Source organism: Artibeus jamaicensis, unplaced genomic scaffold (assembly GCF_021234435.1).
Source record: "Artibeus jamaicensis isolate MK-2021 breed Jamaican fruit bat unplaced genomic scaffold, CSHL_Jam_final contig_233, whole genome shotgun sequence".
Classification (NCBI taxonomy): Eukaryota; Metazoa; Chordata; class Mammalia; order Chiroptera; family Phyllostomidae; genus Artibeus; species Artibeus jamaicensis.
Window position 1 is genome coordinate 4,331,684 of NW_026521486.1, and position 9,974 is coordinate 4,341,657.

The following is a 9,974-nucleotide window of genomic DNA, read 5'->3' on the forward strand; positions in this document are numbered from 1 at the left end:
CTGCATCAAGCAGTGTGGTCCATTTGTCATTCCCCTGCGCCCGGGCGGAGGTGTGGGTGGGCGTTCCGGGGCCCGTAGGACCTGCATAGCAATGACGGCGTTTTGAGCTGCTTGGCATCTTGTCTGGTCTCGACTTGGCATTAACACAGTTCAAGTGAAATTGATAGATTTCAGGTGTCAAGGGCTAAACCACAAAACTTGAAAAATACGCATCCTGAGGAAAATATTTTCCTGACAGCAAATGATTCTTTGTCATTTTGCCTTTTATTCTCCTGTCCCCTCTGGACTTGCTGGTGATGCCTGGGCGAGGCCTCGTGCGCCTCCTAGACCCTCCCTCAGACCAGCCTCTGTCAATGACTCGGCCGGGCGGTGGCCGAGTGCCCCCGTCCCTGCCGACCCAGCCTTCCGCCTTCTGCTGGCGGCCTCACCTACTCAGGTGCCTCATCTCAGCTCCCAGCACTTCTGAGTTCCATGCCCTTTTTTTTTTTTGGCTTTTGGTATTTTGGCCGGGGGTGGGGGGGTGGAGATTTTATTTATTTTCAGATAGGGGAAGGGAGGGAGAATTCGTGACAGAAAACGTTACTTGATCGCCTTTCACATGCCCCAGGGCAGCACCTGGCCAGAAACCCAGGCATGGGCCCTGACCCGGAATTGAACCAGTGATCTTTCAGTTCACAGGCTGCCGCTCAGTCCACTGAACCACACCAGCCAGGGTCCATGCTTCTTTCTTTTTAACATATGTAATTTTTAGGGCACAGCGGCAGCCTGGTTAAGATGAACGAGCCTGCCCGGACCCGTTGTGGCGGTTTACATTAGAGCTGGCTCTGTTGTCTGGTCCCCTCCTGGCCCCCGCACCTCCCCCCAAGCCCTGGCGACCCACCGGCCTTTCTCTCTGGCTCCGCAGCTCTGTGTCGCCCAGGACACCAGCTGGTTGGGGTGGTACTCAGCGCAGCCTTTTCCGATTGGGTTTCTTTCCCTTAGTCGTATGCATGTTTCCCCCGTGTCTTCATGACTTGATAGCTCGCTTCTTTTTAGTGCTGAATGATGATCCGTTGTCTGGACCCACCAGAGTTTATCCACTCATTACCTGAAAGGCACCTTGGTTGCTTCCAAGTTTTGGCGATTAAGAATAAAGCCACTATAAAACCTGCCTGTTCTGAACGCTTGGATGTAATTTTCAACATGTTTGAATCAATACCAAGGACTGATTGCTGGTAAAAGAATGTTTTATATTCTAAGGAACCGCCGAACTATCTTCCGAAGTGGCTGCGCCGTTGCGCAGTCGCTCCCAGGGCAGCCAGCGAGAGTTCCGTTGCTCCACGTCCTGGGCAGCAGGGGGTGTCAGTGTTCTGGGTGGTGAACATTCTCACAGGTGTGTAGTGGTGATGGACTTTTTTAAAATAACTTTTAAATCATGGTGTAAACATAACATTTACCACCTTGACCAATAAGTGTGCATCTCAGTAGCGCTAATACAATGACACCGTCGGGCCACGGATCTTCAGAATTTTCCTTTCATCTTGCGAAGCCGAAGCCCCGGGCCTAAAACAACTGGAAGGCAGCCCTGCCCCGTTGCGAGCTCCTGCGCCCCACGGCGGCGGCCGGCGGAACTGCAGCCACCCAGCCGGAGCCCGCGGGCGCGCCGGGGTCCGCGCTGAGTCCGGTGAGTCCGCCGAGTGCTCAGCGCGCGGCACCCAGACCAGCTGGACGCAGGTTCTATACTGTCTTTCTGTCCCCAGGGAGGAGCGGGAATTGGGAGGTTTGGGCCGCGGGCGCTGCCCTGCCGCGGGGGAGGGGGGCAGGCGAGCAAAATGCCGCCAACTTTCCGGAGGCCCCTCTGGATGCTGTCGCGCCCTCCCTGCTTTCCAGAGCTTTCACCAGGGGTCGGCTCTGCCTCGAGTTGGGGGCCCAGGGCTGGGTCTCTGTGCCTTGGGAGGATCCAGGGCCGGGTGCTTCCTGGTTCGCCATCTTTCTGACGTCGCCCTGGACTCAAGTCTCAGGTCACGTGTCCCGAGGACCCCTGTGCTGGTGACCCCTTGTGACAGGCGTGGTCTCTGCGGGGTGGCGGGACGGGCACTCGCCCGCTCACCAGCAACTTCACCAGAGCAGAAGCCCAGGGAGGGCGGGATGAGTGTTCCTGAGAGTAAATCTCGGCCACTTACATGCGGGCCCTTATGGAAGTTTATGCCCACAGCCTACAGCAGAAGCTCAGAGCTGGAGTTTGCGAAGGACCCTAATGCTGCTCTGTAACTTTGACCTGAGTGACTCGAGAGACTCACTGTCCTCTGTGCCTTGGGGACCATAAAGCCACCTACCTGCCTTAAGGGCTGTGGGAAGGGCACTGAGTGAGCAGTGCCTGGCACTCAGTCGCCTCGTCAACAAAAGCTGCGGTTATGCAATGATGGCAGAAGGCCAGAGGCCTCGCGACTGCGAGTTTTGCTCTCTCGTCCCACACACGGGCCCTCGTAGGGGGAGGGCATCGCCTGAGTCACAGGCAGGCCTGTCACTGACCTTCCCATTCCCGTGAGGGTGGCTGCTTGGAGCGGGCCCGACATCCAAACAGCCTCTCAGTAAAGGCGGTGTGTGAGGTGGGACCACCCTGCTACCACCACCTGATTCTGACAGTCCTGAGTAGAAAACGGGTGCCCCCTAGGACAGGGATGTTCGGCTGAGGCCAGGACAAAAGCCACAGGTGGTCCCGAGAGTGCCTGGGGGTCTTGCCCTCCTGGTCTGTTGTGTGACCTCACAGCTGGCCTCCCTGCCTCCCAGAGGCCCAGCCCCCCAGCTCCGCACAGTCCAGTCCTCAGCCAGTCCTGCAAAGCCCAGGTCTCTGGCCATCTCCCTCCCACTGCCACTCACCTCCCCCTGCATAGGACTTTGCAGTGGCACTTTGGTCCCATCGCCAGGTCATCTTGGCCTGCAGTGCCAAAGCCGGCCAAAGTCCTCCATGAAGTCTCCCCAGAAAGTCCTACTCCAGCCTGTGGCGAGGTCCCCATGACCCTCGAAGCAGTCTCCGCACGGCTGTCGGCCCTGACTTCCGCCGCCTCCTCCTCGTAGGAGCACCTGGGAGCGCCCCCCCCCAGCCTCTCCGCACTGTGCTGCAAGTGCTTGTCCCAGCGCCCAGCACCTGGGATGCCCGGTATGGGTGGAACAGTATCCAAGCCCAGGCCCAGGCAAGATGCAGGGAGGGCCCAGCTGGGCCCCAGCAGACTCCACCCTCTGGGCCTGGGCCCAGCAGGGCCTGGCAGGAGAGTGGGATGTGGGGACTCGGCAAGAGGAGGAACAGCGTTCACACACCAAGCAGGATTTTACCAAGAGGCCACAGGCTCTCTGATGCCGGAGGTGCTCTGGGTGGACTCTGGTGCTCTTGCTGTTGGGGAGTGAGGGAGAGAACGGGGGGGGGGGGGGGGTATGGGGCCAGGAGGGCTTCCTCCAGCCCTGCTTCAGGTGAGGGAGGGCACCTTCAAGACCCTGAACTACTCCGGCTGCTTCCAGAGGGAGCGCTTGCCTCACATGCCCCTGGGAGGGGCGGAGGGGGAAGAAGCAATGCCCCATCTCCACCTCTGGGCTCCTGGGTCTTTGAGTTTGAGAGGGCCTGCCTCAGAGTTCCACCAGCTTTGCTGATTTAAAAGCCCACATCCCACCTCTTTCCCTGTTGAAGAAGAAGGGTGCTGAGGGGTCACTCTGTGTGGAGGGCCAGACAGCCTGCGGCTCGGGGAGAGGGAGGAGGCCGGCAACGGGAGGGTCCATCCTTAGGGCCCTCGGCGGGCCTGGGAGGGTGTGGAGAAGCTACGTGTCCACTTGGTGTCCATCTCCATGGCTCCCAGAAAGAGTCGGAGCAGCTGATGTTCAAGGCCACAGTGTGAGGAGGAGGAAGCAGGCCCGCCGCTGTGGGGACAGGCACGTCCCGGGCCAGGCCTGAGGAGGCTCAGCCGTCCAGGGGAAGTGCCCACCCCACATTTCTCCAAGTCCCGGGAGTGAAGGAGACCCGTGGCCCGGGCGGCCACCAGAGCTAGGAACAGACGTAGGAAAGGGTCCTCGGGCAGTCGCACTGGCATGTCAGGGTGACCAGGGAGCTGTAACACAACTCTGCTCCCTCTCCCCCTCCCCCCAGGTTCAAACTCAACACAGCCCCTCCCTGCCCCAGACCCAGGCAGCTGGGCCAGCAGGCAACCAGGTGGGGGTCCCCAGGTGGGGGTCATGTCCAGGCAGCCTCAGGCCCACTGAGAACTAGGAGGCGTGTAAGTTATGCATGTGCTAGTGTGTATGAATGTGTGCGTGTGATCTTGTGTCAGTCTGTAAACATGTGGGTGGTGTCTGATGTGTGATTCTGTGTGTTGAATGTAGCGGTGTGAAGTGAGGGGACACTGAGAACTTCATTCCTCCCTCCACGTGGGCCTGCGACCTCCCTGTAGCAGTGGGCAAGGGGCAGCAACAAACGCGGGAGGTGAAGGTCACTCAAGAGGAGGCAGGTGACGTATGAAAGGTCGGGACGTGTCCTGGGGACAAGTCTGTAAAACCATGAGGCATGGACCTACTGTGACAGGTGGAAGGGTCAAGTCTGAACCCCCCGGCCCTTCCTCGGATCCTGTACAGAGCCCCGGAGTTGGATGGGGGTGGGCTTCTCACCTCTGCCTCTCTGCCCTAGGGAACACCTAGACAGGACAGGAGGGATGAGGACTTCTCTGGCCACCCTGCTCCTGACCTCCTCTGCCCCTTCCCTGTACCCCTGGCAACACAGTCACCCAACAGACAGGTTGGCTAGAGCAGAGGGCAAAGGCCAGACTCCACTCCCTTTATAAAGAAAACCCAGGCTGGTCAAGTCCACAGGATGTGGTGAGAGCACCCTGCCTGGCCTGGTCCTAGGTGCCTGGAGTGGTGAGGGGCACCCTGAGGAGCCCGGTGGGCACTGAGGCAGCCATGGGGCTCCTGACGGGGGAGGCACTATGGACTCTGGCCGTGGTCGTGGTCATCTTCCTGCTGCTGGTGGGCCTGATGCCCCAGGCTGCGCGGCGCTGGTCTGCTCGCTACCCACCAGGCCCCGTGCCACTGCCTGGGCTGGGCAACCTGCTGCAGCTGGACTTCCAGAACATGCCTTGCTCTATTAACCAGGTGAGGAAGGTTGGGGGGTGGGCAGCAGAGGTCCCGGGGACCCCACCTCACAGCAGACAGTTGGTGGTGAGTGAAGCCACAGGCTAGACAAGGAGCTGAGCTGAGAGGAGGCCGCCAGTTTGAGGGGCTTCTGAAGGCGGCATTTGCACAGTGGCCTGAAGGGCAGTTCAGATTTTCCAAAGGTCAGAGGGGCGATGGCTTGGAGAGGGGATGGTGCTTGGCAATGAGTTTGGATTCCAGTTGGGCTGTGTTTAAATTATGTGAGCTTGTGTCCCTTCAGTTTAGATCAGGGAGAAAGTCCTTGAAAATGGGGGAGAGGAGTCTGATCGTGAGCCCCATTTAAATCAGGAAATCGGGGTTGAAAGGGGTAGAGAATGGGTTCAACTCTTCTCATGCTGTAGGTCCTTGGGCCTCACTGTTCACCTCTGTGAACCTCGGTTTCTTCACCTGTAAAATGAAATGTAACTAGGCCTACTGACAATTTCGGTGACCTTTGCAAAGTCATAGCTGGGTGGTCTGATCCAACGTGAGGTGCTTCAACAAGAGGATATGACCTCCCGGGCCACGAGGCCGGATAAAGTCCCAGCACCTTCTCGCTCCTGACCACCCAGGTGTCTGCGAGGCTAGGGCCGTGAGACTGGGTGGGCGGGGGTCTTAACAAACACCCTTGATCGTCCGCCTGCAGCTGCGGCGCCGCTTCGGGGACGTGTTCAGCCTGTGGCTGGTCCGGACGCCGGTGGTCGTGGTCAACGGCCTGGCAGCCGTGCGTGAGACGCTGGTGAACCACAGCGAGGACACCGCCGACCGCCCGCCTATGCCTATCTACCAGCACCTGGGTTTCGGGCCGCGCTCGGAAGGCAAGAGGAGGGGGCAGACCGCGGCCGCACAGGGACAGGGCCCGCAGTGACTCGCGGTCCGGCAGGCCCAGGCGGAGGAGGGTCCTGGAGAGCGGTGCAGGGAAGAGTCAGCGAATTTGAGGGGGCGGCAGGTGGAGCGGGGCAGCTGTGTCCAGGGCGCCGGAGAAGGCTGTGGGCGGGGCCTAACAGAGGGGCGGGCCGTGGCCGCGGGGAGTGGGAACGGGTGGGACGCGGTCAGGTGGGAGCTGTTCGGGGGCGGGCAGGACCTTCCCGGAATGGTGGGGGCGGGGGTCAGCGTGGGTCCAGCAGCCTGGGGCCAAGAGCAACAGAAGAGAGCTGGCGAGCGACGAGGACAGAGAGTGGGACCTGTTCCTAGTTGGAAGGGGGTTGTCGAGTGGGCGGGATTTGGTGGAGGAGGCGGAGTCAGCGGACGCAGAGCAGGAGGCGGGGCCGAGCGGAGCCCGCGAGCCTGTGTGACTGACAGGCCGAGGCAAACCTGCGCCGAAGGGGCCAGGACTTGTGGGCAGGGCACGGGGCGGAAACCTGCCGGGCCCGCTCTCGCCCCCAGGAGTAGTCCTCGCGCGCTACGGACACGCGTGGCGCGAGCAGCGGCGCTTCTCCCTGTCCACCCTGCGCAACTTCGGCGTGGGCAAGAAGTCACTGGAGCAGTGGGTGACCGAGGAGGCCTCCTGCCTCTGTGACGCCTTCACTGACCAGGCCGGTGAGCGCGGGGGCTGAGAGGCAGGGGACGGGGATGGAGGGGCGGGGGAACGGGGCGCTGGGGGCGGCACCCTGACCCGCACCGCCCTCTCCTAGGACGCCCCTTCTGCCCCAACGCCCTCCTAAATAAAGCGGTGAGCAACGTGATCTCCTCCCTCGTTTGGGGCCGCCGATTCGAGTACGACGACCCGCGCTTCGTCAAGCTGTTGGACCTAATGCAGGAAGGACTGAAGGAGGAGTCAGGACTCATGCGCGAGGTGCGCGGGGAGGGTGGTGAGGACAAGGAGTCTTGGGCGAGCTCAGTGGAAGGCAGGCTTCTGCCCTGCAAGGGGCCCTTGGGGAGCGGAATTGATAATATATAGAAGGGCTTCAGAAAAAAAGGGCATTTCAGAGCAGGCGCCTGCAAGAAGAAAGGCCTGAAGGAGAGAAAAATCGCCAAGAGAGATGGGAGAGGCGGGCCAGGGTCAGCACCCCCGGGTGAGAGCTAAAGAACCCGGACCTCCTCCATTAGAGGTCACAGAACCAGCCACAGGAAGATTTTAGGTTTATCCTTCTGGCAGCCCAGGTCAATGGAGGCAATGCCTCGGAGGCAGCTGGGACCAGACTTGTGAAGGGGAACACCTGAGAGCAGGAAAGGCCATGCAGGGCCCCACATGTGTGGCCTGCACAGGTGCTGAACTTGGTCCCAGTGCTCCTGCGCATCCCAAGACTGGCTGCCAAGTTATTCGCGGGGCAGAAGGCCTTCATGGACATGATGGACGAGCTGATCACCGAGCACAGAATGACCTGGGACCCAACCCAGCCTCCCCGGGACCTGACTGATGCCTTTCTGGATGAGGTGGAGAAGGTGAGGGGCAGCTTCCAGGGGTGGAGCCAGGGAGTTGTGGGTGTACCATGAGGTGAGGCCTGTGTATCATCCAGTGATCTGGCACCCAGGCTGCTGGGTGCATTCTGAGAGGCCACTTGGGGGCTTCCTCCTTCTGCCCCTGAACGTACCCTCTGCATGGCCCAGGCCAAAGGGAACCCTGAGAGCAGCTTCAATGATGAGAACCTGCGCATGGTGGTGTCCGACCTGTTCAGTGCTGGGATGGTGACCACCTCAACCACGCTGGTCTGGGGCCTCCTGTTCATGATCATGCATCCGGACGTGCAGCGTGAGCCGAGCCAGCCCAGGGCCCCGGTGGGAGGGGAGGGACAGTCTGGGACCCCGGGGCCCGGTTTAGCTCCAGGAGCGCTCTCAGCAGAGGCTGGGTCCCAACTCTGCCATCAGCATGACCACCTCCTCTACATGGGCACAGCCTCCAGAGGTGGTTGAAGCCCAGGCTCTTGGGTCTGACCACCATGGGGATGCTTGTCTGTCCAGGCCGTGTCCAGCAGGAGATCGACGAGGTGATAGGGCAAGTGCGACAACCAGAGATGGGGGACCAGGCCCAAATGCCCTTCACCATGGCCGTGGTCCATGAGGTGCAGCGCTTCGGGGACATCATTCCACTGGGCTTGCCCCACAAGACGTCCCGTGACATTGAAGTGCAGGGTTTCCTTATCCCCAAGGTAGGTCTGTGGCCCTCCTCACCCCAGCTCAGCCCCACCTCCCATCTGGTAGCCCCAACGTGGCCACTGACTGGGCCCAGCCACCCACTCATTTCCACAGGCACCGCCTGCACCCTGGGTGCCATGTGGGGATGAGAACAGGGCCAGAGCCCCCAGCTGGGTGGGAGAGACGAGCTAAAATGTGTTGGAGGAGTCAGGTATGCGGCCACAGGTGGCAGCGAGGGCACCCATGGGAAGCACGTCACTTTGCCCCATGAGGACAGGTGCGTCCCGGGCAGTGTGCGAGTGCCCATGCATGTTTGGTGGCAGGGGTCCCAGCATCCCCCACTCATGTCAGGCCTCTCCTGACAGGGGACGATGCTTATCACCAACCTGTCATCAGTGCTGAAGGACGAGACCGTCTGGAAGGAGCCCTCCTGTTTCTACCCGGAGAACTTCCTGGACGCCCAGGGCCGCTTCGTTAAGCAGGCGGCTTTCATGCCCTTTTCAGCAGGTACCCCCTCGGCCCAGCCTGCTGCCCGTCCGAGGGCTCTGAAGGGGTGGAGCCCGGGCCCCAGGCTCACCGAGCCCCCCTCCCCCACCGTATCTGCCCACAGGCCGCCGCTCCTGCCTCGGGGAGACCCTGGCCCGCATGGAGCTCTTCCTCTTCTTCTCCTGCCTCCTGCAGCGGTTCAGCTTCTCCGTGCCCGAGGGGCAGCCCTGCCCCAGCAACCACAGTGTCTACTCCTTCCTGGCAACTCCGGTCCCTTACCAGCTCTGTGCTGTGCCCCGCTAGAGGGGGCACTGAGCCCCCAGCCCGCTCCTCAGCTGGGAGCCCCAATGTACAATAAACCAATCTGGTGACTCCAGCCTGAGAGTCCCACCCAGTCCCTTAATCAGCCCCTGGCAGTGATGGAGCTGCAGCTGCCGCCCCAGGGCCAGGGCCTTCCTGCCTTACCCACCCTTACCTAGCATTGGACCCCCTTGGAGAGATGGATATACTGAGGATCAGAAAGTGACGACTTACCCTAGTCACCTACGGAGACCCAATACTGGCTACTAGGGCTGGTGACGAAGTCCACACATAAGTCCCAGGTCCCTCTGGGAGGGGCAAGACTAGGCTGCTAAGGGCTGTTGGCCAGGCTGGGGGGGGGGCTCACTTGGCCCACTGCCCGCACCTCAGGCCCGACACCCCCACCGGGTACCACGGGCCAGCAGCTCAGCCGGCACCATCAAGTGTGCTCCCCCACTTCACCTATGACACCCCAAAGGTGGGGAACTCAGGGCGGCTGGGAAGGGACAAGCCCAGTGAGCCCCAGGCTCAGCCATTGGGTGTCAGAGCTCCCCCTGGAAAGCCCAGTGGCAGTCCAGGAGCCAGCCACCTCCCCGAGCCCCTCAGTCACCCCACCGCCGAGTTGACTACCTGCCCTGCCCCTCAGCGGTGCTCACACCCCGGCCCCCACCAGGTGAGGGTTCCCTCGGGGCCACGCTGGAGCTGGAGGACACCTTAGGCTCCAACCAGGGCACGGGTTCCTCAGTGGCCAGGTCAGGCCCAGCTCTCAGCAGGCTTGGCCCCTGCTGGCCGCACATATGTCTTAGGGACAGGGGTCAAACCTTGGAGGCCACATGGGGACCTTGGAGAACAGCTTGGCTCTAATCCTTGTTCTGTCACAACACAGTGTGACCCTGGGCTTCTGGTTCCCCTTCTGTCAAGGAGAACATGGCCCCAGACGGCCGCTGGGTCCCGTCCCTCGG

At 61.2% G+C, this 9,974-nt stretch overlaps 1 protein-coding gene across 3 annotated transcripts; it reads left to right on the plus strand.

Moving 5' to 3' along the window:
* The first annotated feature begins 1,578 nt into the window (after nt 1-1,578).
* LOC119060173 (cytochrome P450 2D17) lies at nt 1,579-9,088 on the plus strand. 3 transcript variants are annotated; one of them, XM_037160098.2, is made up of 11 exons: nt 1,632-1,663; nt 4,348-4,472; nt 4,867-5,112; nt 5,798-5,969; nt 6,538-6,690; nt 6,786-6,946; nt 7,360-7,536; nt 7,702-7,843; nt 8,053-8,240; nt 8,592-8,733; nt 8,837-9,088. In XM_037160098.2, exons 3-11 carry the CDS (start codon nt 4,921-4,923, stop codon nt 9,013-9,015), a joined length of 1,506 nt encoding a protein of 501 aa, XP_037015993.2. In that variant the 5' UTR covers nt 1,632-1,663; nt 4,348-4,472; nt 4,867-4,920; the 3' UTR covers nt 9,016-9,088. The 3 variants fall into 3 exon arrangements, with proteins under 3 accessions (XP_037015992.2, XP_037015993.2, XP_053517788.1); XM_037160097.2 differs by lacking the exon at nt 4,348-4,472 and having other exon boundaries at nt 1,579-1,663; XM_053661813.1 differs by lacking the exon at nt 1,632-1,663 and having other exon boundaries at nt 4,267-4,472.
* The last annotated feature ends 886 nt before the right edge of the window (nt 9,089-9,974 follow it).

What these genes read in the sequence shown, in the direction of transcription:
- LOC119060173 (XM_037160097.2), top strand. Translation starts at nt 4,921, where the DNA reads ATGGGGCTCCTGACGGGGGAGGCACTATGGACTCTGGCCGTGGTCGTG. An exon ending in AGTCAGGACTCATGCGCGAG is followed by an intron (nt 6,947 to 7,359) that starts GTGCGCGGGGAG and finishes TGGCCTGCACAG; the next exon opens with GTGCTGAACTTGGTCCCAGT. An exon ending in CATGCATCCGGACGTGCAGC is followed by an intron (nt 7,844 to 8,052) that starts GTGAGCCGAGCC and finishes TTGTCTGTCCAG; the next exon opens with GCCGTGTCCAGCAGGAGATC.